The 27774-nt window shown below is 45.4% G+C and overlaps 3 protein-coding genes across 3 annotated transcripts; 1 reads left to right on the top strand and 2 right to left on the bottom strand.

Annotated features, from left to right (window-relative positions):
• Nucleotides 1-6035: 6035 nt before the first annotated feature.
• LOC112898750 lies at nt 6036-8884 on the bottom strand. The gene is made up of 2 exons (XM_025967030.1): nt 8647-8884; nt 6036-6354 (listed from the first exon to the last, which is right to left on the bottom strand). The coding sequence occupies exons 1-2, from the start codon at nt 8821-8823 to the stop codon at nt 6217-6219; spliced, it is 315 nt and encodes a 104-aa protein (XP_025822815.1). The 5' UTR covers nt 8824-8884; the 3' UTR covers nt 6036-6216.
• Nucleotides 8885-19197: 10313 nt separating this feature from the next.
• On the top strand, nt 19198-24183 carry LOC112899576 (ATG8-interacting protein 1-like). Its single transcript, XM_025968094.1, has 3 exons — nt 19198-19360; nt 20071-20778; nt 23751-24183. Exons 2-3 carry the CDS (start codon nt 20081-20083, stop codon nt 23755-23757), a joined length of 705 nt encoding a protein of 234 aa, XP_025823879.1. The 5' UTR covers nt 19198-19360; nt 20071-20080; the 3' UTR covers nt 23758-24183.
• A 362-nt stretch (nt 24184-24545) lies between these two features.
• Nucleotides 24546-27342, bottom strand: LOC112899575 (protein YIF1B-B-like). Its single transcript, XM_025968093.1, has 5 exons — nt 27145-27342; nt 25667-25839; nt 25487-25585; nt 25243-25394; nt 24546-25161 (listed from the first exon to the last, which is right to left on the bottom strand). Exons 2-5 carry the CDS (start codon nt 25835-25837, stop codon nt 24780-24782), a joined length of 804 nt encoding a protein of 267 aa, XP_025823878.1. The 5' UTR covers nt 25838-25839; nt 27145-27342; the 3' UTR covers nt 24546-24779.
• Nucleotides 27343-27774: the final 432 nt, after the last annotated feature.

Below are 27774 nucleotides of genomic sequence, written 5' to 3'. Positions count from 1 at the left end.
AGAAAACGATATGAAAGCTCTTTATACACTCTACAGTGGAGTGAGCAAGTATGTGCTGAGATAGTGTGTAATGCAAATGTCATGTCATTCAATCAAGAAAAAAACTTGTGTTGATAATCATAACCCGGAGACTCCGGGTATATGTTCGGAGACTCCGGACCATGTGTCCAGAGTATCCGGAAGAATTTCCGGAGTATCCGAACCATCAGCACAGAACCCAGAAAAATAACATTGCATCACAATCTAAATAAGAGTCACACTATCACTTCAGCCTTAAAAACAAACTGCAAACTGACAATCAACACAGAGTAGCACACATTACAAGTTTTCTCACACCACATAGTCCTTACATGAAGATTGTTCAAGCGGAATGATAAGACAACACGCTATGTCTCTGTCCTAGGACCTCTGTCTCGCAGGAGAAAAGGAACCGGACACCTGGGAACTGGCTTTAGGGAGACGTGCTCGTTCTTTGCTAGGGTCCAGGGTTGTGTAGCCGCTTAGCCTGGTTCCGTACCCTAAGCCTACACACCCTGCCTCCCTAGGGCGAGTACCGTTGTACCTCAAACCATGCACCCAGGGGCCGAGACCCCTTTAATCCCCCAACCTAGGACCTGGCGCCCTGACCCGCTACGCAACTCAGGAGGCCCTCGCTGGCCAGACCAGGACCTCGTGGGGACGTCTACTAAGCTCGATCCTATGTTGTGTGCAGAACCTCGGTTCTATGGCAGCTAGTCCCGACCTATCGCGACTACCACCCAGGGGGCCACGGGACCTCAGTATCCTTGAGAACACTTTACAGGATCGACAATCAGGAAAACAACTAAGTTTTTCGCAAAACGTAGACGCACGAAATACTTAAATACATTACTGATAATGTACACGGAATTATATTACATCACAAAGTTATATTACAAAAACAATAACAAAGATACTAGTCCTATTGTCCTGGTGGTCCGGAGGCGTCCCCGCTCCTTGCAGGTTCGGGACGGCGTCGGATGCGGGACACCACCATGTCTACCGCCTCCTGCACTCCCTCATGTGCGGCGGCCGCTGTCGCCCGGATGGGACCAACCAGGACGGGAGTTAGTTGGATGGTGGGGTCGTGGCTCTGGAAGCAGGTAAGGATATACTCTGCCGTCCCCCGGGCAACTGCTCGCCCTTCTGTCTCCAGGAGGTCGTGCATGCCGAACTCCAGGCCTTGTAGTCGCTCGGCAGTGGAGTCCAGCACCTGGAGGGCGACACCAAGTGAAGAAGGAGCCTCCGCCACCCAGATGGGGCTTGCTCCGAGAGCTCCCAGGGAGGAGTTCACCTCACCGGCCCACCTTACGATCCGGCCGATGCTGGCGCTCCGCTCCGCCTGGAACTCCTTTACCTTGGCCTCCCTTTCCTGGAGGGCTGCTTCGCGCTCCCGAAGCCTCCGGGTCCCAGCCGCCAGTTCCTTCTCCACGGCTGCCTCCCGCTCCTGGAGCTCCTCGAGCCGGGCCACCTCCTCTGCTTCGCGAGCGGCAAGCCTGCGTTCTCTCTCCACTGCGGCTGCCTCCAGTTCTGCAAGGGTGGCTTCTTGCACCTTGGTCATCTCCACCACCTTCTTGGCCTGGTTGGCCAACTCCAGGGTGGTCTTCTCCCTGTCCGCCACCGCCTGCACCCTTGTCTCCGCCAGGAGCTCCCGCTCAAGGGCATGCTTCTCCCACCGTGCAGCCGCTCTCTCCCGTTGGGCAGCTGCCGCCTCTCGGTCAAGAGCCTGCTGCAACTACTCCTGCAGGAGCTCGCGCTCCAGCACGAGCTTGGCGCGCTCCCCAGCATAGCGGGCGGAGATGGACTTGATGCGGTCCCCCAGGCGCTGCTCCTAGTCGAGGAGCCGGTGGCGCTCTGCCTCCAACCTCTCCCACTCCCGGCGGATGCCTGCCTCCAGCTCCTCCTGCACCTGCTGGCTCTTGGCAAAGAGGCGGGGGAGCAGGACCTCCGCTGGACTTGGCAGAAGGCGCCTCCCCAGCACCACCTCCGACTCCTCCTCCTGCGCAAGTGCAATGGTGGTGCTGGCGGCCTCTGCGACCTCTGGCGCCGCCACCTCCGGCACCGCCGCTATCTCCGGCGCCGCCGCCTCCGGCACCTCCGCGGCCTCCGGCGCTGCCGCCTCGGCTGCTGCTGCTGCTGGTTCAGCTGGAGGAGGCTCCACCATGGCGTCTGGTGCTGCTGCTGCTGCTGGCACCTCGGTCGACGCAGCAGGTCTGGCGGCCTCCTCCTCCGGGGTGGATTCGGGCCTTGGGGGTGTGGCGACCTCCGGTTCCTGACATATGGGTCCGGCAGCTGCTGGAACTGGCTAGGGGCCAGACCCCCCAGCTGGGGTGGCTCCGGCGGATGTGCTCGATGCGTCCGAAGAAAAGGGCCTGTCAGATCATCAATAAGGTGAGGGCCCCAGGAAGACAAATGGAGAAATAAAAAATTCCAAGGAAGACCACTTACACAAAGTCAAACCACTCCCAACTGCCTCGCGCATTTGGGGGGACCACCTTTTCTGCCGAAGGCCCACCGGACCTTTGGTGGATGTCCCCGGCCGCTGGCGCTTCTGGCGGCGGGGGTGGGATTTGCGGCCTTGGCTCCGTTGGTGGTGGTGGCGTCGCTGGCCGCCGCGTCGACGGTGGCGGTGGAGGAATCTGCTGCTCCGGGGAAGCCCGCCGTGCTTCCTCCGGTCTCCTCTCCGGCTGCTGGCGCTGCGGCGGAGGTGGTGGAGCTCCGCTCTGCCTCTCCGCCTCCGCCGTCTTCTAGCGCTTGGGAACCGGCTCCCCGATGAAGGAGCCATCGCCGCGCTGGAGCCTCTGGGACTTTGACCCCTCCATATGGTCCTTGTGCCGGTGCTCCGGCACCGGCACCTTCTCCTTTCCCTTCCCGGTGGGGGCCGGACCTCCGGGTCTTGGCCCCCGGGACCTTGGCTGGTACGCTGCTGGCGGTCAGGTGTGGCGCCAGGGATGTGGAGCCCGTGATTGGGGTCACCTCCCAGCTACCGGACCGCCAGGCCACCCTCATCCAGGGTCGGCATCGATGCCAGGACTGACGCCCGCAACGCTTGGTCCTCGCACAGGGCCTTCACCCCGCTCGGGAGGACCAGGGACTCCAGGCTGAATGCGTCGCCAGTCATTCCCCGGATCGCGACATCCAGCTCCGCCCAAGTGAAGTCGGTGCCGGGCCCACGCGCGATCCTGCAGCAGTCATTAGACCCCGTGTACATGTAGGCCATTCTGGTCCGCTGCTGCAGGGGGCCCAGCACCATCATGGATGTCAGGCCGCTCCGTTGGAGATTCTTTACCTGATCAAGGACCGGGCCGAGCTCCTCCGGTATCGTCAGTTTGGCCTTCCAGGTGCTCCGGTCGCTCTAGGGTCCGTCTGTTGGCAGCTCCGGGCGGTCGTGGGGGTTGGCCTCCGCAATAACCCAGCCTTCACGCCAGTCCTCCCACTTGGAGCTGGAGAAGGCGCTGATGTAGGAGTTCGCCATCCCGTGCCAGAGCTGGAAGTAGTAGGCGCTGACTTCGCGCTTGCTCCTCTCGGTCCCAGCCAAGGCGCAGAAATGCCTGAAGATGGTGGTGCAGGGGCGCACCCCCACGAACATCTTCATAAAATGGGCGAAGACTGCCACGAGGAGGATGGAGTGGGGGGTGTGATGATGAAGTTGGAGGCCGAACTCCTCCAGGAGCAGGAGGAAGAAGGAGGAGATCGGAGGAACCAACCCGCACATGGTGTACGAGTTGAAGAGAATGAACTCCCCCGTGGCAAGGTCGCAGAGGGGGATTTTGCCGGCCCTGATCTTCTTCGCATGTTCCGGCGCGGTCCATCCCACAAGGCGACGCACCAGGTCCAGCTGGGCCTGGCTCTGGAAGAGGCACGGAAAAGGGAGTGAAGACATGGCGATGAACGCAGCAATGGCGGGAGATGGATCGCAAGGGAGCAGGAAGGAGAAGGAAGCCGAGCGCAAGGAAGCTGATTGCAAGGAATGTGCGGAGACGAAGGGGCGCTATAACGTCTGTTGATGGCAAGAGCGAAAAGGTAGCCGTTCCCTTCGGTGCCTACCTTTTATGCAAAAGCTGTTGCCCTCTCGCGCTCCACAGCGACCGAGGAGAAGCCGAACGGTTGCCTGCACAAGGCCCCCTCCTCTCACACTCAATGACTGGTGGGCCCGGGCCCGCCAGTCAGATGCCTGGCCGCTGGGGGGAAGGGGGAAGGCGGAATCCGAACCGCCCGAGCCACGGGACAGGCTCGAATAAGACAAGAATCTGAACCGCCTAACGTGCACGGTGCGGGCGGAGGACGGGCCCCTCCGGGATCTCGCTATAGGGGAAAGATATCCATGCCCTTCCCCGGCGGGAACAAGCTGTCCACCCGGTGCAATGCTAGGATCTGGCCCCACCTGCAGGTTCACCCCTCACCCGAGGTGGGCCCAGGGGCCTCTGTCAGTACATACGGATAGGGGTACCTCCTGCTAGGGTGTCCAGGCCCTTAGCGTCTCACCATCCGTAATCTCCCCATCATCTTCTGGGTGACGTGGCATGCGGCTCGGGCCTAACAGCTGGGATCATGGTCTCCGGACCTTCCCCGTGCTCTTAGAGGTCCGGGGCCTCCACGTGCCCATGAAGGTAGAGAGGCTCTCGGGTAGCCCCCACGGACCCGGACTCCCCAGGGAGGTCCGGGGCCGCCACGTGTGGAGGCCAGGCCTCCCCAGGCCTGACCGCTCCGACCGGCCTCTGGGGTCCGGACCCCCCTCCCCCTGGGGAGGGGTCCGGTGTCGCCACGTGCCGCCCCCGTGGTGGGAGCGGGGCTGGCCCTGCCACGTGCCCGTGGCAGGAGGCCCTTCGCGGGTCTCCAGCCCACCTACCAACATTTAATGCGGTAGTTGGGCCGGTCGCGCCCAAGTCAAAAAGTATGGCCTGCCACTGACACACGGGGCAGGTAGACTGACACCACGGTAAGCCCGCCTGTTTCCAAGGCGGCGCGTCGTGTCACCGTATACTGTGCGCAAGCGGCGTACAGTCCCGTCACGGCGCCGCGCGCGGGCGTGATGATGGCCATTAACAGGAGAGCCGAGGCGTGCGCTGTCACAGTGCACACGGAGGCAACAGCGCAGCGGGTCAGCGCTGCTCCTTCGCCTGACAGGTTCCCACCCAACAGTGGTAGCACGGCTTCACTGTTGGGTAACACTGACAGCGGTCACTGTGCAGGCAAGGCTGCACACGGCCATATCCTGGCTGCATTTATGCACATCAACTTCTCGATAGAGAGGACTACGGAGAGGAGCTGGAGATGAAGATCTCCATATCTCTCATAGAACAGGCTCCTGTTGGCCGGGCCTACCTGTCGGAGCCCCGCACAGTGTAAGCACTCCCCTTGGACTATCAAAGGGAGAGTGCACTCGTTAGAAGATAAGGTCAGGTTCTCACGAACACTAGCTAAGGGGCATCCAAGCTCACACAATCAATACAACACCAAAGTGGACGTAGGGTATTACGCTCCGACGGTCCGAACCACTCTAAATCCTTATGTCTTTCCTGCGTTCATCCGCAACCGATCAAGCGCTCCTGAGTCTCCTCCAAACCCATCCTTAGCTAGGATTAGACGGGTGCTTTCCGCCACCCGGCTGGAGATTTCCTCCGACAGAAACCCATTCTGTATTTTAACTTTTCCTCTTCTCAAAAAATGATCTTTAATTTCCATGAGCTCTGACCAAAACTGGGAGTCTCCTGACTTCTTGACCACCTGCTTCAAAAAATGTCTTGTTGTTTAGATATTTCATTTTGAGCAAGTTTTGTCATATTCCATCCTCATTTAATAGTTTAAATAGCCACTTGCTCAACAAACAGATATTCTGAACATCAAGATTCGTGATTTCTGAACCCCCTACACTATTGGGTGTACAAAGGATGATGCTCCATTTGGCCAATCTTTATTTTTTTTATGCGCATCACATTGCCACTTCTCAACAGAAAAATATTCTTGGTTGAGCTGAAAGCGTTGTTGCAAGAATTTGACTGTGTACGGTTTGCAGAGACCGAAGAGTTGAATACATTTTTTTATTAAAAAAAGAGAGCAGGTATGCAAATAAGTGAAGATACACAGAGAAGAAGTAGGCACACACACTGCCACTTATTCAACACACGTACGTGGCGCTAGCATATATATTCAACACACGCAGGAGGGAGAACCAAATTAAATGCAAGGTATGCCTGATCAGAACTCGTAGATGACGCCGGTGTTCTTCTCCCCGCCTTCTTCCTCTTGCTTGCGCTCCTTGGCGATCTGCTCCGGGCCGATCAATCCTTCCATCTTGTCGTACTTCCTCCCGGTCAATGCCAGGTACCTCTTCTCCTGCACGCAGCTCATCAGTAACACGAGCTAGTACACTACACCAAAGCAGGTCAATTTCGTCGGCCAGATGTAATTTCGTCGGCCAAAATCAAGCCGACGAAAATAGACCGTTTATTTCGTCGGCCAGCACAGGCCGACGAAATTAGAACTTATTTTCGTCGGCCCATTCAAACCGACGAAAAAGTGCGCATATTTTCGTCGGCTAAGATCTGGCCGACGAAATAAATGGACCATTTTCGTCGGCCTGCCCTAAGCCGACGAAAATAAGTCTAATTTCGTCGGCCTGTGCTGGCCGAAAAAATTGGAGGTACCCTAATAGCCCGATCGGATCTCGTTCTACGCCCCCGCACGCACGGTCTTCTCTCACCCGCACCCGAGCCCCCCGCCCCCACCCCCCCCCCCCGCCCCTGCCGCCACCGCCACCGGGCCTGCCGCCACCACCGCCGCCTCGGGCGCATGGCCCCCGCGCCGCCGCCGCCTCGGGCGCGCGGCCCTGCGCGGCTCGGGCCCGCGGCCACCGCCGCGCCCGCGCGGCCCCCGCGCCCCTCTGCCCCGCGGTATGTACTAAATGATCCTGTATTTGACAATTATCAAGTGGAAGATATGCGGTGAACAATTTATGGCAGTGTGTTTGCTAGTGTAGCCTGGATAATTAGAAAGTTCTAACTTATCTACAATTCTAGTTTATATATAAGTGTTATGTACTAAATGTCTAAACACAATTCTTAAGCAAGAAATATTTGTTTGCATATGCACTAGTTGGTTAGTAGCTTTCATTTATTTTCTGAATTTTGTACAAATGTAGTCCCATGTGAACCAAGATAAGAACAAGTTAAAGACTTCTATAAACCTGTTTTTGGCAATCTTTTGAACAAATAGCGCAAGTGCAAGGTGTTCTATAGTAAAAGATAAATAATACTATCGTTTTTCATGTCTAAACACAAAATTTGCAGGTTTGTTGAGGGGGATTTCGATACATATGTATCGTATATTAGGGAGCCACATGTGTGGGGTGGCGAGCCAGAATTGTTCATGGCTTCCCATGTTCTTCAGTAAGTAACTGTATTTGTATTTTGATACATGCATTTCAAATTTTGTTAGCAGCAATCCCTAACATTAGAGCTTACTAACTCTTGTGATCTTGTCTAAAATGTCTATCAGTGCAGTGTCATCATTAGTTGAATAGTCTAATAGTGCTGCCATTACATGCAACTGATAATGGTCACTAGAATGCATTCTGATGATACACTACTACTTTGTGCACAGGATGCCAATAACTGTTTACATGCACGATGAAGATGTGGGTGGTCTGATAGCAATTGCGGAATACGGCCAGCAGTATGGGAAAGAGGACCCAATCCAGGTCTTGTATCATGGTTTTGGCCATTATGATGCTCTACAGATTCCAGCAAAGATTGGTTCAAAGCGGAAACTGTAGAAATTGTTCAGTTCAAAATTGAAAAGGTAAGTCATGAGGTGATATCTTCCGCTTTCTTCATTTGTAAATAGATACTATTACTAAAGTGCAAGAGCGAGCTGCTAACCCTGTCTCAGCGTTCATCCCACTTACTGAACATTCAAGCTATATGCACCTGTACATATGTGAATGTGGAAGATGGCTTTGATGAGAACTTGAAATGGCATCAACTCACCAAGCAGAAATGTTGTTGCATAATTCAATACTTCCCCAGCGCCTGATGAATTAGGAACAGAGCATCACTTGTACAAAAATACATACCATAAATGTTACTGTATGCTCTGAATTTCTACCGTAGAAATTCATGTTCCATGGAGTAGTTGGTTTTCTTTGTGCACTAAATATGATCAGGGACCATCTGCTTGCCCATTGAGACTTGCAATTACTTCACCTCTCTTCTGCTTCTATATAGCTAAAATGCCAAATTAAGTCACTAGCAGTGTGCAAAGCTGGAGCTATGGCGAAGAAGATTTCTCTTTTTTTTAGCAGGCATCCGATTATTTTCGTCGGCCATTAAAGCCGACGAAAATACTTGATATATTTTTGTCGGCCACTTAGGCCGATGAAAACGTGAACATATTTTCGTCGGCCGTAATGGCCGATGAAAATATCTTTATTTTCGTCGGCTGCCGACGAAAAAGCGCCTATTTTCATCAACTTTATTCCATTGGCCTAATTTTGTCGGTGGACCGACGAAAATAGCTTTTTTCGATGGCATTTGGCCTATTTTCGTCGGCTTCCTATTTTCCTGTAGTGGTAAGGTACGGTCACAAATGAAACGTCAGAGAAATTAAGCTGGAATAACCAGTGCGTACGAGAAAGGCTCCTGGAGTGGCCATGGCGCCGAGGCCGACGACGTAATTCACCAAGTCAATCTTCCTCCCGCCGACGTGCTCCTCCCTGTGGTTGTGGTGGTTGTGGTGGCTGTGGTTGTGCTGCTTGGTCTCCTCCTTCCCGTCGTGCTCCTTCTTCCCGGTATCCGGCGCTTCCATGGCTACTAGATTATCGTTCTCGTCGCCTTTCTTTGTTTTGGTGCGGTGAGCTAGCAGCAAGACTATCTAGGCGGGTTTTATAGGCGTGCAGTCCCATAGACGACTGAGATCTGTACGTGATTATAATACTAATTTAATAATGGTGCTAAAACAGCCACGTACATCAAATGTGTACAGACTGAGATATTTGTTCGTTGGCTACAAAATAATAATATTATTATTGATATATAGTACTAGTTCCATTAGCAATAGCATGTTTGGTTTATGTCGCTGTACGTATAGATGGTGACGTTGCAACGCCCGCTCTAGATATTTTGGTTTCTTACACCAAGATTGTAATAATATTGATTAGGTTTTCGTTCAGTTCGCTCCTTACAAGATCGACACACATATTTATTATCTTTTTATACTTCCGATCATTGACAACCACAGCCATCACAACAACCAGGGTGTTGTTAGTTTAGTGTTATTCAGTTTAGTGTTCTCTTGCTGGGTTATAGTTTCTGGCCCCTCTGCGGTAGTAATTGTCAACCCTGTGAAGCGGAGATGGATAGCTACTACTATTCGAACTGCATGATCTGCGATATTCTGTAATTTCATTGTTTGAAGTAATGATATTTGGGAACACCCTATGGTGGAAAACTCCATATATGAACCCATGCACACTCTATGACACCAACTACTAAAAGAAGTAGCTTCATTATTGATGAGATTTATATTGGTTCACTACTAGATTTTCCCCCTGTAATCACGAAACATTTAGGCAACACCACTGATTTGGGTGTAATAGGTGGGTACTATGGCACCGAAAGAGTGATTTGGTAGTAATATGCATGCCTATTACTACACATAAATTGTGTTGCCATATTTATGTTTCGTGTTGCAACAGGGTGACCCTAATGCACCTATTTTTAGGATTTGTGTTGCAATTGGTTGGGAATAATGCTACACCAATTATGAGTTGCATTAGTACTTCGTGTGTTGCAATAGAAATGTGCTATGGCGACCATATTAGCGTTGGTTGCTTCTGAACAGCAATTTCGCAACCCTTGATTTGTGTTGCAAATTGCTTGGTGCGTTGTGGCAATAGATAGGTGGCTATTGCATCCTTTCTTGCTGCGAGATGCAATAGCATGGACGTATTGCCACAATTTTGCGTGGTTGTCCAACTAGTCGTAGTCGTGGCAACTGTAACAGACTTATTGTAACCAAGTGTTCCTTGGTTGCACTTAAATTTGTCTATCATCATGCTTTTTGTTCTTACAGGTGGGCCTCCACACAAGTGTTCCTTGGTTGCACTTAGGGTGTGTTTGGTTCAGCTGTGGATTCCTGAAAATCTGATTTCTGGAATCAGCTGTGGGAAAGCTGCTGTGTGAAATCAGCTGTCGGAAAGCTGAAAGCTGTTTGGCTGAATCAACTGCCAACTGTGGATTTCTGTAAGAAATGTCTGTTATGCCCCTGAGGCCGTGTAAGAACGTTTATATTCTAATTAATCACATGGACCTATAGATGACCGTTTTAGATAGGAATTTTTCAAGTTTATCAATATTTAATATATATACTAATTTATTCAATTTTATAATTATCAACTTTTTGTATTTCATTCTAAAAATTATATATAACATATAAATAGACATCAATTTTCCTTTCTTCTTTCTTATATTTTTTCCTTCTCTCTTTTTCTCTTTTTTCCCCTCAGCATCTCTCCATCTCTCTCTCTCTGTTGGAGGAGGCAGGGGAATATTAAAAGAAAATTAAAAAAAGAAGAAGATTAGCTGGGTATATTATTCACGTGGGATATTTTTTCCCACGGAAATTGATGAGGATAAAACCTCGTAGTGAGATCAATTAATATAGGCCATACACACGCACACCCTGGAATAAAATATTCCTTAACCGACTAAAACTCAACTAATCTAAGGAAATAAAATCAAAACAAATCTCCAACCCTTTTACATCTCGGGTAAAATAGAACCGCAATTAACGGCAAGCTTATCTCAAGGTGGGACCCAGGGATTAGTGGAGGCCGGATTAATTCCTTGACGTGAACCTTTGTCTGGTGGGCCCCATCCACATGCACGCAGAGATAGATTAGGGAAACTACTCGTGCATCTTCCCCTTCCTAATCCTCTCGTAAAACCAATCTAGATCCGTCAGTTAGGGTTCGACAGGCAGCGCCAAGTTGGTTCTTGCCTTCCACCATGCAGGCGAAGAGGATGCCGACGTCGAGCGAGGCGGCAAGGGGGACTCATTCCTCGTCAACAATGCTGCACACACCTGCGTCGGCAATGCTACCTCCAATGTTCACACCAACATCTGGGAGGGCGACTCCACCTGTCATGTCCAGCAGGCCTAGGGCAGCGGCTTCGCTCTTTGGGTCACCTTCGTCCCAAAGAGCATCACACAGTTCAGCCGCCGAAGATGCAGGCGACGACCGCCAAGATCCAGAAAATTTTCTGCCTTCATCTCACGACGAGACTGAGAACAGGTATGCTATTTCCAGGGGTTTCAACTCCACGCCTATGCAGTATGCATGCCTTTTTTTGCAGTATACACCAACATTGTAATAGATTACTTTCGGAAAATGAACGATCATATGGGAAAATGATTCTGCGTGACTTATGCACAAGTTATTTGGTGTTTTATGTTTTTCCAAAAAAGAAACTGAGCATATATGTTCATTATTGAATATGAACTATTATTGCAATTTGTCTTTATATTTTTTAGGTTACTTTACATTTCATCTCTCATCACAGTATTCGATATTTGCATTTATATGCAGAACGGACGATGAATGGATCATGTATGTCGTTTGCAAGGGGAGTGACGAGGGAGAAGAATTTGTTAAGGCATATAGAATTGACAAGAGTCAAATCACGGTTGGTAACTTAACAACAATGAAATCAAAATTGGGGTATGGGTCCAGGGACTACATGTACTACAAGCAGAGAAGTGCTGATGATCCTGCGGCAGCAACACTAAATGATATCGACTACGATGTTGATGCATTAAGAATGATAGATAGTAACGAGGCAGAGAGGGAGCTCAGATTACTTTTATCGAAGAATCCAGTAGCAGACCGATGTGTGGCCATAACACCAATTAAATCCAAAAGAGTTTGCTCAGATCATTATCAAGAAGAAGAAGTGGAAGAATCTGAATTAGATGCATACAAAGATTGGCTAGCTTATATGCATACAAGGAACCAAGCCATGGGTGAGTTATGATGAAGCCCAATATATACATGGATTTTGCAATGCGCTCATGACTGATATAATCGTTCCTTTTCAGAGTTTGAAGATATATACAGGGAGGACACAATCAAGACATACAAAGAATGGTTGGGGGTTGAAGGAAAACTTGATGACATCAGTAATATCCCTCTCCTAATTGTCAAACAAATTACCATTCTCTGTCAAACTTCAAATTACGCTAGCTCATCATGTGACAATATTGTCTGCAGATGCGTTTTTGGATTCTAGCAGTCACATACATTCCAGTCAAGACAGCAACCCAACACCTCCAGTGCAGCCACCATCTCATGCTCGCCGTTGGAGAAACAGAAATGGTAAGTAGTGTTTATTAGGAATTAATTGTGTTTCAGTTTTCTGTGTCCGTATATGCATATATATTATGTCGTTTAATATCTATTATTACATTTTGTTCCCATGGAATAGGCTCAGAAAATGGAAAGAAAAGAGGACGTGGTCCCCTAAAAGGCTTGAAGGCAATCTCCAAGAGATTCAAGGCGGGCAATCAGAAGATGAAAGTTGAGTTCTCCAGACTTGGAGGACCGGTAGGTGAGAACTACCGCACGTTCACTGATGAAATAGTAATGTTTACAAGAAAAAGGGCGCCACTCATTGGAGTGAGATCGTGGAAAGATATCCATCAAGATGTAAAAGAGTCAATAGCATCTGATATATTGGTAATAATAATGTTTGCTTGTGTATATATTTTAATTATAAACTAACGTAACAACTGACCTAGTATTTGCATGTTCTTATAACTATATAACAGGCTAGGTGGGACATTGAGGATAATGATAATTCAAGGACAATCATATGGGGCATTGCTAAGGAGCGTTACAAAGGATGGCGTTCAACTTTCAGTGCTACGGCCAAGGCATACAATAGCTACCACGAGAGAATGTTACATAAGCCTGCAGAATTAGATATTGTTGAATGGCACTATCTGTTGAAGTATTTTAGGACTGCAAAATTCCAGGTTTGTTCCACATTGTTACTATTATTGACAATACTAATTTCGTACAAATGGCTATGTCTGAATCATTAAGATTATTGTTTAAATATATGCATTCTGTAGGCAAGGAGCATACAGAATTCTGGGATTCGATGCCAAAAAAAAGACCACACATTTGTCAGGCTCCAAGCCTTATGCTCAATGCAGCTATGAGAAGGTAATAACTAGAAGTGCACATCTACAAGCTTTTTTGCTGGATGAATTACTAATTTGTTATGTTCTTGGCATATCAGAGAGACCCAGAAACTGGTGAGGAGCCCAATGATATGGAACTTTGGTTTATAACTCACAGTAAGGATGGGCAATGGAAAGACCAAGAATCTAGGGATGTCTATGTGAGTTCTAAATGAATTTGTACATAACTAACTGTAGTCCATCCAAATAGAGAATGCATGCAATTTCTTCTTCAACTAACTCCTCCATCTGTGCCTTGTAAATGTTAGGAGAAAGCAAGCAGCCTTATCTCTGAGGCGGAATCAAATGCAGAGGGAAACTTCATTACCCAAAAGGAAAAGAACGAAATTTTCCAGAAGGCATACAAGGCAGTCACAACGTGCAAATCAACCAGGTTGCATGGTAATGGGTACCTGGAAAAAAACCCAACTAGAAGGCAGCTGCTGAATGCAGATCGCCAGGAACAAATTCATATGGAGGAGCAACTGCATCAGGAGCACCTCGAGCTCATGGGATCATTTGGGCAGCTACAAGAACAAATGGCAACATGGGAAGCTAACAGGGAAGCTGAAAGGATAGAACATGCACGACAGATCGATGAAATGAAAAAAGGCAAGGGAGGCTGATTTACAAGCGCTTAGGCAAGAGCTCCTATCGATGATGCAAGCAGCACATGGACATACAGCGTTTCAGCAGGTACTAGTCAAGCTAGTTATTGAATGACTTTCTTTCCTTAGGTTCTATATCTAATTATCTGTACCATTTCATAGATTGTCCAACCAACAACATCTATCCAGGCAAACAACAATGTGACTGCATTTGCAAAGGTGGCGGTGGCTGCAACAAACATGAGTACTGAAGAAGTTGAGCCAACCCCACAGCATGTGGTCCCTTCACATCAGGTTGTTTGTGAATTGACAACTTTTTAGTGCTATCATTAGATACTTAATAAAATGGCACCTAATTATTTCCTTCCAACTTTTTTATTCCCAGGAAAAGCCTCAAAGCATCCCAAAGCAATCTCAAGTCACTGATGTACCAAGGGCAACCGGCATTCGCACTACAAGAAGTAGTGCATCTGCAAGCAATAATGAAGCAAATACGGCACCGGCCCCGGCATTCATTACTACAAAACAGCTAAAGGATAAAGTTGCTAAAAGACAACAAGCTGCCAAAAAGACAGGAGGTGAAATTTTTGTTTCTCCACTACCTGCTGTGAATGTTTCTGTTTCGACTGTCAAAGTATTTATAGTTGTCTTAATTATTTGCTGTCATTCTGTTAATTTTATGATGCGCAATGAAACTTTGGTTTACCTGCCTGCTGTTGTTGCCTCCTTTTCATAATTTCAGTTTACTTCATGCTAAAAAATGCTATTCTTTCTTTTCAGCAAACTAAGGCAGTTCGAATGGAGCAAACAAGTGATGGGACCATTTTGAAGTCACCCTTTGCTGATCAAGTGATGGGATCATCTTGAAGTCACCCTTTGCTGATCAAGTTCTTCATTTCTTATCAAATTAGCCTACTATGTGTGTTGAAACAATCTGGTGTTGCAAACTTATTACTATTTCAGTACTACGTGTGTTATGGAATTTTACAGTGAATGGTTGAATCTTGATTCATGAATAATAAATGCTTAATTATTTTTTGATCCTGTATTATATTGTTTTAAATTATTGGTGATACAAATAATTGAGCGTGGCATAATAGACATGTGGAAATAGCTACAAAAAGTATGGAGGCAACACCATTCGTGGCAAATGAGAATTCATCCTATCGCAACCTGACTTTTTTAGTGTCACAAAGGGTCGTGCCAATACGAAGTTCCACATGTAGCAACCCACTATTATGGTGGTAATAGAGGCATGAACTTTTGCCTACCAAAACGTTTACGAAGCAATAGAGGAGATCACATCTAACAACCAATCAAGTTTGGTGGCAATAGAGTGCTCCACCTATAGCCTCCAAACGATTTCGGTGGTAATAAAATGTCCCACCTATAACAACCATCCCTAATGCGTGGCAATAGAGTTGTCCACCTCTAGCAACCAAACGAACGTGGTGGCAATAGAGGGAACCACATATAGCACCCAAAACACTTTAGTGGCAATAGAGGTGCTTGCCCTATAGCAACCACAACTAGAGTGTAGCAATACAATGCTTTGCAACGCAAGATTTTACACATTGCAACGCGTTGGGTACGATGCGATTGAACCTCTGGCAACAGCAGATGCGTCGCAATAGGATAATTTACAACCAACACGAGCGTGCCCTTAGATGCTAGTTGCAACGCCTAATTGTGTTGTAATAGAAAAACAATTGCAACCAACAAAAGACATTCGAGGTTGAAGGCTAATACCACGGGACCTTTTGCAACACTTTTTTACGAAATTGTTTGGGTGCAATTGTGGCTATTGCAACCAAAAAGGGGATATTGCAATGCATTTCCTGTGTTGTATTAGGGGGAAATTCTAGTAGTGGTTCTAAATTTCTTGTTATGTGCAGGCAGCAAGATTGTTGTGTACTGCTATATAAAATGTAATTGATACATCAAAGTCATCTTTTGGATAAACAATTGTTTTTCTCTTTTAGAGCAAGCCAGATTCCAATGATGCCATCTCAGTTATCTTTAGTGAACCTACCACAACTTTTTCTTTCTTATGTGGAGGAGGGAGTGAAGGAGGGGAGCTTGTAGCATAATCCAAGGTAATTTTGCATGACTAGCTCTATGATTTCAAGGGCCCTCGGGCAAACTAGATGTTGTGGGCCCTTAAAGATAAATATACTTTTCAAGTAATCCGTCCTCGTAATAGTGCTACGAATATATTGATGACACAAATCAAGCAATTAACTTCCAACCACATGTTCTCAGTTCTTTATGATTGATGAACAATGCCACCATTAGAATAGAAATTATAAAAGAACTTCATAATAGAACTAATATGGTTACCTTAAATACGAACCAAGACCTGAAATTAGAAAGAGGAAAGAACACTAAATTTAACCCTAAAGGATGGATATTGCAGTTGAAGTTCGGCAACAATTGTGGAGTAAATCGATTGGGATCAATGGGGAAATGAGAAAATCGAAGCAAATTAATTATTGAAATTGATCGTCGCATCAAATTTGGGGAAGGGTTGTGCTCAGCATTGCTACAGTGAGGTGCAGAACAGAGAATCAACGTCGAGGCAATCGCCATGCTTGTCGAATGGTGTCATCGAAGACGTGAGCGTGCGCTGTCCCCGCCCGGAGGTCAAGTTCCCCACGAAGGAGTATCATCTAGATTCCTAAACTCTTAAAATGCGAATTCTGATCCTCAAATTTGCTAACTGTGCCATATAAAATTCTAATACCATTTTTAAATTATAAAGTGGAAGTATTTTTGCTAATACGGAGCTTACATGTGGATCTAAATTTTATTTTTGTATTTTTGCGCTCAATTCTTGTATTTTCAAAATTTTCTTCAAAATTTCATTTGAGTAAATTTGTTTCCCAATATTTCCTCCAAAAATTATCTTTTTTTATTTTCTATTTTTTTACAATGTCATATGAGTTTCATTTTCCTACAATCTTTGTACAGATCTTTTGTATTTAAACATATTTGTACAAATAATTTTTTATAATTTTTCTGTATGTATATATTTTATATATAATTTCTTATTTGAATAAATTACATAATTATTTGAAAAAATTATATAACTTTCGGTTTAGCTTAAGCAACTGAAATTTGGATCGCTTAAGCAAATTTAAGGATGCATTTTGAAAGTTTGAGGATCTGGATGACATCTCGAGACAAATTTAAAATCTGACGGTATATTTTACTCCCCACAAAGCTTGTGACGATGATGATTGGGGTGTCATCGGCTCGCGGCCGTGGAAGTTCGACGATCGCAAAGATGGAATTTTGCAACGTGGAGGAGCAATTGCATATAGAAGAAAGAATAAAGAAAAAGAAAGAATAAAGAAAGAAAGTAATTAGGCATCCCTTACAAGCGTCCCCACCTAGCATTTGAATATGAGGAACATGAAAAATACCACCCTATATTGGACGTAGGGCAATCGTCCGAACCGGTCTAAATCCTTGTCTTCGTTTGTTGGCCATCGAGCCATGGAGAAGGGCGGTGCTAAATTTACTAGCCGGTGATTGAAAAACCGATATATTTATCCCAACTAAAATTTAGTCCATTAGTCCATAAAACCCACATAATTCAAACTAATTTTGGTTTCACATATTTATATGTTTGAAATGGTTTACCACATGATGTTTAGTCCATGGATCCCAAACAGGCATGGACTAAGGGGGTGTTTGGATCCGGCGACTTATTTTTAGTCCCTATCACATCGGATGTTTGGATGACAATTAGAGGAATTAAATATAATCTAACTATAAAACTAATTGCATAAATAGAGACTAATTCACGAGATGAATCTATTAAGCCTAATTAATCCATCATTACCATATATTTACTTTAGCATAATATTATCAAATTATGGACTAATTAGTGTTAATAGATTTGTCTCGCGAATTAGCCTCCACTTATGGAATTAGTTTTATAATTAGTATATATACTCTTAATTGATGTCAAACATGATAGGGATTTATTTTTAGTCCGGACAAGCTTTAGTCCTAGATGATCCAAACGGATTTTAATGTTGCTCGTGTTACACAACTAATTTAAGGCAAATTAATTAGTTTCAAGATGCGGAAATCCTAATGTCCACGAAATACTCACACATCATGGGGTCACAATCGGAGGTACTTATGCAACTCTGGCGCTCGCATGTGGGAGCATGCATGCATGCATGCTTGTACATGTGCATCATCCATAAACAAAAAAAAAATGGTGTGGATTTGTATGTGTGGCATGGAACTTATGTTCGACATGGACCCTATATTCTAGAACACTAACAAAACGTAATTTTTTTCAATAAGCTATTTATTAACCATTATGACCCTTAACTTGTTTTGCAAATTTCTGAATAAAAACGTAACAAAGCCACTCGGATGGGGGAAAATTCAAGAACCATGAAGCTAAGGGTATAACGGTCCCTTTTTTCTGCAGTGTTCTGTGCCCTGCATCAAACAAAAACGGACAAAACCTGCCAGACAAAATTGATTTAAAGGTGTCACATAGACAAAACCTGCCCTTAAGACAAATTTAGTTCAACCAATAATTCGGAAAACCTTGATGAAGATCTTGTAGTTTGAACGGTCTATCCAAGATGAGAGAGGACATATATGTGTCTCATGCTAATATACATAATGCCAAGCAAATAAAATTATAATTTTGATTTGGGTGAATAGTGCTCTTTAAAGCTGATGTATGGGTTAAACTTAAAAGCTTTAGGTACAGATGATGGCATGATCGGAAAGGATCAGTGCATTTAGCTAAAAAGGACGCCCACGTTTCCTTTTATTTGGATTGCATGGGTCCCTACTGAACTGGATCCTAGGTCATCACACATTTCACCCTAGCCCACAACCGTCCTGGAGCATAAGACCATCCACACCTACCATTAAGGTGTTTCCAATGATGACAGCTCTTTTATGTTGCTTATGTAGCAGAGAAAGTTAACAAGTAGAGATAGAATTTTAAGAATTTTTTTGCGTCACCTACTATCGTCATGGGCCTGGTTTTAAGCCTGTTCCGATGGGCGATTGGAAACGGAAATGTCATGATACTAGCTAAGGTGACAGCCCCGCGGAACCAATGGAAGGCTAGGCATGTAGCAGGAAGGCATCAATGGAAGCGAAAAGCGGTAAAATAGGATTTACGCTTTGTCTATTGGAAGACGCGTGATAACGTTTCCAGGCCGCCTACGTGCTGGCAGGTAAGGTAAGGACGAGGCACGTACGCGTGAGCCTAGCCCGCGGACCGCGGGCCCCGCCTGCCAGCGTCCTGTCCCACACCTCCCCTCACCCTTCCCACCACTTCTCTTCCTTCCTTCCTTGTCAGCCTCTCCCACCCATGGCGGTTTGATCTGATCCCCTCCCACCTCTTCCTCCTCCCGGCCCCAACTCCCTCCCCCCAACCCAAGCACACGGCACCCAGCACCCTCTCGCTCTCCGCCTCCTCCCCTACAGGAGATCAGTCTCTGCTGGTAAGCCCTGCCGACCTGCCTTTGCTTCAACTGATCTCGCTCGCTGTGCTGTTGCCCGCGGGCGTCCGTGAGCGACCCGTGGAGTCCAAAGCCTTCGCTACTGTGAAGTCCTAGTTGCGGATTCGTTCCCGCTGCTGGCGCGAACAGTCCGTCCATACTGTTCCTGTACTTGAGAGAGCGTCGAGCGCGCGAGATCCGTGGGGGCTAGGGGTGCATCCCCACCCTGGTTTTGGGGCTCTAAGGGACGAGGTCAGCGATAAGCTGTCGCCGTTCATGGTTACTCTTTGTCAAGTTCGTCTGTTTCGTGAGTGAGGTACTAAGATGTGGGTGGATACGATGATAGATTAGATTGGCAGTGGCTCTAGCATTCGTGTTGCTTAGATTAGATCGGTTTTTCTTCTTTGGAGACCCTCTCAGGCTAAAATTGGATTGTTGATGGTGAGTCCCTAGTGCACATTTATCTGATAGCTGTGCTTTAGTCCTAGTCGAATCACCTTAGTTGGTTCAGGAGTGTGAAAATCGGTACCTCTAATGTTTACTTCTTGGTGAGTCAATGTATGAATTCCAGTTCCTGTCTCCTATCCGCAAGACTTGATGACTGTGACTTGCTATGTAATGCAGTGCTGGCTATCTGATTTTTATGTAATCACATCATTTGTCTGCAAGCCTAATTGCTGATTTTTTTCCTCTCCCAATAAATGGCACATCAGATTTGTGGATATGGCTGATAACGAGAAAGAGGTGCGAGAGGGAACCACCCCCCGTGGGGCGGACTGGGAAGTGGTGACTCTCACAGCATCTGCCTATGAAGCAGCGCCCGGGCCTGCTGGAACTGAACCAAAGCCTGTTAATGAAGAGCGCAGTTCATCCAACGCATTGCTTATGTCTGACCACTTTGTGTTTCCGCCCAGTGAGCACGAGAACCTGCCGATACAGACCAGTTTTGATGATATACAGCCTGAGAAAGATGTGCAGGAAGCTAGTACCAGTGTGGAAGATTATAGTATCAAGAATGATGCTGGGTCTGAGAGAGTTCAGTTCTATGATGAAAGGAGAAACCTATCAGTTGATGATGCTGAGATGAGAGATGATGTTCCTGGGTATGGTTCATCTCACACTGAAGATGATGGGGATGGCTTTGTTGCTCATGATGATGACAATGAAGCTGGTGATGGTTCTGATGAGAAATCAGGCCAGCCTTTAAAGCCTGCAGACAGGAAGAGCCATGATGCTGGTGCTTCATGTAAATGCTGGTTGAAGAAGCACATGACATGTCTGTATCACCAAGCGAAGGAAACAAATGCTATCTGGTCTGTGGTGGTTGCAGCTGCCCTGGTTGGGATTGTGATTTTGGGACGTTGGCACAAAGATAAATTGCACTTTGACCACCTTAAGTGGCGCTCTGGCTCAGCAGTGAGGTGTGTTAACTTCTTGTTTCCTACAAATATATACATTATTTCGTAGGGTTGAAGTATGCAGATAACTTATTTGATGCTTTTGGACTTGTGCACTTTAGTAGTTTAACGTGTACACACAAGCGTGTGGTTCCTCTTCAGGTTATCTGCAGTTTGTCCTAGAATTTGTCTCTGCATCATATATTCTCTGTAGCAATAGCCAAATTCATTTTGCAGTGCTAGTTGATGTTCTAATCTGTCATCCTCATAAGTTTCTAGCGACTAACTAGTAAGGTGGTAATCTTTTGGAACTGATAGTTGGATGCTGTGTTCTGCATTTCTCTAGTCGTGCTTGTTTTGTGGGTGTGATTTGGAATTCAAAAGGATTGGACAGCAGTTGTACCAAATTGCATCCATTGTCTAAAGCAGATTTGGATCAGATTCATTCATCACATGGATTTGAATATGGATTGGTAACTAAGGAATAGTACTTGGCTAGTTCCAGATTCTCGTCTCAGTTCGGATTGAACTATCTCCTCAATTCTATTTCATCTGATGTTGTAGACTTAATATACACTATAAGTGCAAACACAAGATGACCACATGCTCATGTTAAAATTAGTCTATCCTTACCAAAGTTATTTCATTTTATGTATTATACAATATATGAGTTAGGTCTATTTATGCAAGATATAGGTAGCCCCTCTCAAAACCCTATAACTTCAATAAAAGGACATCATGCATCCTAAACAGGGGTTAGTGGTGGGGTGGGTGGGTGGGTGGGTGTGTTGGTGGGGGTAGGGGTTGACTATTAAACATTTTTTCTTCCAGTATTTTGCCCAATCTGTAATTCTGTATTAGATCTGAATTTGTGCTAGGAACTTAGGATATTGTTTCTGATATTGGACTCAATTCTTACATGCTTATTTGGATAGAAACGGAAAAAATTATTGCGTTGTTGAAAACTATATATAATCAATATCAACGTCTTTTTATATTTGGTACTCTCTCCATCCCTATAAGGAAGTCATTCTGTGATTCAAAATTTGTCCCACAATTCTTGTCATTGTTATCCCATTTAATATCCGCATGTGCATGCGGCAGTCAATTAGTGCTAAATATGGCTAATAAATAGGGGCAAGCAAGGTCATTTCACACTTTTGCTAATTTGTCTAAGTTTTTCTAAAGTGACTTTCTTTTAGGGACGGAGGGAATAAATAATATGGATGAAACCATTTTATTTTCTATTGTATCTCTATATTTTGCATAAAGAACCAAAGGGCCAAATTTTCTTTTGCGTATTATCAGGCTGGTGCTGTTCCAGTCCGTTTTCATATTATGTGAACTATGCATGTTTTGTTGCGTGAATAGTCACTCTGAAAACTGTGCTTAAATTATTTCTGTGTTTCCCATTAGGATTCTCGATTGCATATATTCTGTGAATTGACATGGTTGCTGTCGCATTTGAGGTTTTTAATGTACTACTTTATGAAAAGAACTTAGTTCATGCAGGCTCCGATTTTTTCCCCCTTCTGTTGTTCCAGAATTTGGAACCATTTTTTCGAATTTTTTTCTTGCAGCTCACAATTTAACTAATTCTTAACTTGGGTTTGTAGCAATGACCTAGCATGTTGACTTCATGCTTTGTATGTTATAAATAATTTTTAATTCCTCTTAAAATGCCTGATAAAGTGATAATGACAAAGATTTCTATGGATATGGTACTGAATGGTTTGGAAGTTGAAACATTGGTTAGTTGAAACAAATTGGGAAGTGATTAATTGGTTTAATCATTTCCAAACAATTTGGTTGCACTGTTATGTTATAATTTTTGGCAAATGTTATATGTCATCAACCAATATGATCCTGTTCATGCATCAGTAATCAGTAAGTACTAATGTACCAGCAGTTGCTGCTTCTTAAAGGTAATAATAGCAACAGGTCCATGGTGCCCTGTGAAATGTATCTCTCTTTTTCAACTGTGAATGTGTTCCTGTTAATTTTTTATTAACATCAAGGATCTAGATCAATATCTAAGTTTCTTAGGCAATGATATCCATTAGAAATTGTTCTATCTTGTGGTAATAACTATTATGTGCAAACTTGAGGGTATTTTTCTGGCAGTGCTATGTGTCCACAACGATAGATTCTTGAAGAACTTTTCTGCTGCTATACCTTCAGTTCTTTTGCACTTTTACCTTGTTATTAATATTTATCTATTGGTCGCTCATGTTGGGTTTCATCTCTAGCTCATCCCAACTTGCTTGGGAATAAAAGCTCTGATGTTGTTGAGTATAGCTTCAGCCTTTTGAGCACTTGGTACTTTATTCTATACATTTAACTGCTTGTCCCACTGGCAGACATGTTAAGGCCCCTTGCACTGACTATTGACTACTGAGGAAATGTGCCTGAAACATGCTGAGGGTTCTTATAGAATAGCGTACCAAGGGTGTAATGAAATTAAGAGATCTGTGCAGTGGTTTCACTGCACTAGTTGCTCTGACATATGCAATACAAACAGCTCAGCGTCATGGGCCCTACTGAAAATGGAATGCTTGACATTCCATCAGCATGAAGGGCACCAGAAATTTGCCATGTTCTGTCCTAGTGCGATGTTTATGCATTCCCGCCACCCCCCCCCCCCCCCCCCAAAAAAAAGGTTCCATTGACAAGGAAACATATTTTTACACTTCATGTCCTGCACATTGTTGCATCGCCTTTTCTATTCTCTTTGATATCAAAGATTGACGTTATGATATGCGTTGTTTTGCTAATATATACAAAAATTAAAAAATGATTGTGAAACCAGCTATCTGTTTACTCGTGACTTTTTTAGAGGTGTACCTTACTAAGCTGTTTGCTAATGTGTCAATATTTGGAGCTGCAATCATTTTGTCGCGCTAGTTTCTGACATTACGGTAGAAAGTTTAAATTCCCTCTTACAGTTTTACCCTGTATCTACCTTTGCCTATAACTGAAATTGTTCTCTCTGGCAGAGGATGATCAACAAGTGGTCTTAGCTGATACAAAGCTTTGATGGGTTTACATGTCACCTGAATTCAGTAACCAAGATGGTGGATGCAATATGATTGTGATGATGACGAAAAGGAGTACGGCTGATATAATAATGTAACATTTGACTAGAATTTTATTTGCAGCCTAAAATGCCTGGCTTCTAAGCTGTCAAATTCTCCTCCACCATTCACATTATCTTACCACTTTACTTGCAACGTGGGCACCTGGCACATAATTTTAAGTTCCTGCTACTTTTGCTGTGATGTATGTTTTGACCGAATCTGATGGCTATTGAATACAGAATTGCATACTGCGTTAGAATTTGGTTGTTCACCGAGGGCAACTGAAATGCATTTGTGCTTTTGCTTGTGAAAATGGAAAACCTGGAAAGTTTGTTTGGCTTCTAATTTGTAACTCCTGAGTACTGAAATATTGTTTGGCAATGTGCCATTTTGTCGAAAGCATTATGGTTGGTATTTTGATATGTTTGTGTTATCAATTTTTACCACGTAAAGTGTATCTGCTAATCTGATACAATTGCAATAGCCCCAAGGATCAACTTGCTGGGGTAACTAAGGCAGCATTCTAAGTTTAACGTGGGCCGAACAAACGTACAAAAGTTCGCCTTGTTTAAAGGATCCGAGTTTCCATTAATTAGAATCTAGTAGACACCCCAAATATCCTTAGGGCGTTCTTAATGTTACAATTAGAAACATTTCAAAAATTCTCAATTTAAGACAGCAAAATATAGCAAGTAGTTTTAAAAGGCATAAAACTGAAGACCTGCCGGTAAAAACTGGTTGAAAGCAGTAACCAAGTCTGTGGGAAGTATCACATATAACTTCACAAGCAGCACTCCCGATCTATACAGACAGTCAAGAACATACTGTTGATGCTCAAACAGCATCAGCTGTTGAGATCATTCTCCAACTATTTTTACAACACATTTAAATACTTAAATATCACTTGTAATGTGAACACGGCAAAACTAAAACAAACAGGAAACTGTATCATGCACCTATGCTGCCAAGCCAGAAGAACAGGGGAAACTGTGCTATTGCCATGAAGAGAAGGAAGTAATGCTGTCGCGATGAGTGCCTCTCGCTGCTTCTCATCTCCGTGAAAAGCACCCTCTTCATTGTCCTCACCAAGAACACTCCCATGCACAGGCTCATCCATGGCATCATGACGTAATATGAGTATGCCCATATGAGCCTTGCAACAACAGCAAGGGATAGCCCGGCAAATAAGTAGCCACCATATGCTACCAAGTCGAGAAGTGGCACCTCACCACCGCCCATTGAGTAGAGCAAACCTTTCAGGATCACAAGCTGGAAGGCCCATCCGATGAGTGCCCTGGAAAACTGCAGATTTATAGCTTCTGGAGTGAACCTGCATGAGTACCAGTTACATCAAATTAGGAACTTTCAGTCAACCATTTGGCAACTGAAGAATTGACTGTCAACAACTCACTTTCCCATGAAACCTAATGTAAAGCCTGCAAGAATGATGAAGCTTCCAAATGCCATGAAAGGGATGTACAGATCTGGTGCATTTATGTCATAGATTGGAGGTTTGTAGGACAAACGCCCACCAACAGGTTCACTTATCCGAGTCCAGTGCCCCTGCACGAATAATGGAAAAATAGCACTTTATTTCAGTAGACTACATCAACAAACCAGTTTTACATGCAATGTTGTTAGGAAAGATGATTTACCCTGTGAAAGAATGGAAACAATATAACTTTCAACTTGTTCCTGACATATTGATCATTCACATGGAAGTAATACTGCGGGTTGGAGAAGTATCTATTGATCTGCACGAAACAGAACCAATAATTTAGAGAGAATGTAAGGAACGAAAATATCAAGGATAAGGTTGACTGGAGACTCCTTACATTGCTTTGCATGAATTCTGAACTAGAATCCAAGAACTTCTCCCCATATACTCCTAGCCCAGATCTAATTAGACCTGAGCTTGCACCATATAATGGATTGTTAAACTGGCCAGGCTGAGAATTCTGCTGTGGCATCTGCATCCCAGGAGGGTTCCCATAGTTATTATACATGGCTGCAGAGAACAAACAGAGGTAAGAAAATGTTAGCAAGACCATAATGACAATATCATAATCGACTTGACATATTTGTGGCCAAATCAATGACGATAGCACAGCACTAGCACGATGTGACATAAAACACAGGTAAGTATACCAGAGCTATTTGTGATGTTGCTAAGAAAGCTTTTTTTTTTTTACACTTTTGCTTGATCTCAGGCTTATCATCATAAAAAATAAATTCCCCGGCACATAAGAAAAAGGAGTGCAACATGATTCTGGAGTCATACTACATCAGTCTAGAAGAGAGAATTTCCCAATTATAAAGATAATGAGAAATTGCACAGATCATCTCGCAGTATGAGCTATTCAACTGAAGTTAAAGTTCAGTTACAGAAGAGTCCTACTCATGTAAACTGATTTGCTTGCCCATCGCCCACTTTGAGAGAAAAAAGACGACGATGCAAATAAAGACCATCGTCTACGGCTGGCAATGTATGGGCACAAGAATATCAAATAACCGCAAGCAACCACACTCATTGAGATGTAATGAAGCAGGTAGGCGTATTCAGCTTACCTATTTGACTGTAATATGGCAATGATGATGATTTTTCTAGAAGCGAAGAAATACCAAACTATTGTTTTTTCTCTTTTTATGTAGATTATGGAGGAGGCAAACGAGAAGCAATGCATGTAGTAAAACATAAAATTCCCTTGTTATGTCTATTGCTAGAACACACAGAATTACATGAACAGAGACATAAAAATCTTAAATTTCCTGGGTTGCTTCCAGGGATGATCCTAACTAGGCACTTTGCCATTCGTTCCTAGCATCCATAACTTATCTGATCTCTATTTCTTTATGGATCATCGAGTAATAAAATACACGCAACCAAGCAGGAAATCTTGGTAAGATCAGTATCGCCTGAGTCCGGCTTTCCAAAATTCCAAGAACAGCATCAACCTTAATTTCAAGATCCTCCCGTTCCTATACACCAAGAGCTATCTCCATTACCAAAGCGAAGCCTTGCTCGCTGGTCAGAACAAGACTACCCCTAATTTGTTTTTTTAATCTTCCGCGCAGAAAAATGAGGAAGAAGAAACAAATCGAACCGGCGAACGGATTTGATTCGCAGGGCACAACACGGACGCAGAGAAGCGAACTACCGCTCCACTCGCTCGCTTGATGGATCGGGTGGATCGCGAGTTCGAGGGGTTCGCTCAAACGGATCGGACGTGTGGAGCGGACGAGGGATTCGGGCTCGATTAAGCGCGTAATCGACCCGGAATTCGCGCGAGGCGAGAAAGGTAGGGCGACTTACTTGGAGGAACCGGTGGAGGAGCGGTGGCGGGAGGAGAGATGGCAGGGCAACCGCGCGCGGCCGGCGGAGGCGCGTTGGGAGCCTGCCTGTGCGTGCGGTGAAGGAGAAGGCGGACGCGGTTCAAGGAGAAGGCTCTTTCGGGGGGCCTTTCGTTCGTTTCCTTCGGGCGGAAGGACGCGAAAGAGGAAGGCCGCCACGCCCACGCGCGTGCTTGCCCTCGTGGCCGCCGTGACGTGGCCATGTCGAGTGGAATTTCTAGATTTGTTGACCTCTGCTTATAGCTGTACATTTGGGCCGGGCTAAATGGGCCGGCACGCAGCCTGATGATTTTGGCCCGGCCCAAAAGAGGCACGGCACAATAGATGATGGGCCGGGCTAGGCCCGAGAAAAGGCCCGGCCGTGCCATGGGCCGAGAAGCCAGCCTGACAGGCGGCACGGCACGGTCCGGTTAATTGCCGCTTGTCACAGCACGACCCAATAAGCCCGCGTCACGTATATAAGCCCCCGCCCCGGCGCCCTCCCAACCCTAACCCTAATCCCCCCCCGCCCCGCCCCCCAGCCCGCAGCGGTGCAACACCGCAGTCACACGCCCAGCCGCCCGCGCCCCCGGCACCGGCGGCCCCGCCCCGT

The sequence above is a fragment of the Panicum hallii genome, chromosome 7 (assembly GCF_002211085.1).
Source record: "Panicum hallii strain FIL2 chromosome 7, PHallii_v3.1, whole genome shotgun sequence".
In the NCBI taxonomy this organism is placed as follows: Eukaryota; Viridiplantae; Streptophyta; class Magnoliopsida; order Poales; family Poaceae; genus Panicum; species Panicum hallii.
This window is presented reverse-complemented; position numbering and strand designations above follow the sequence as displayed.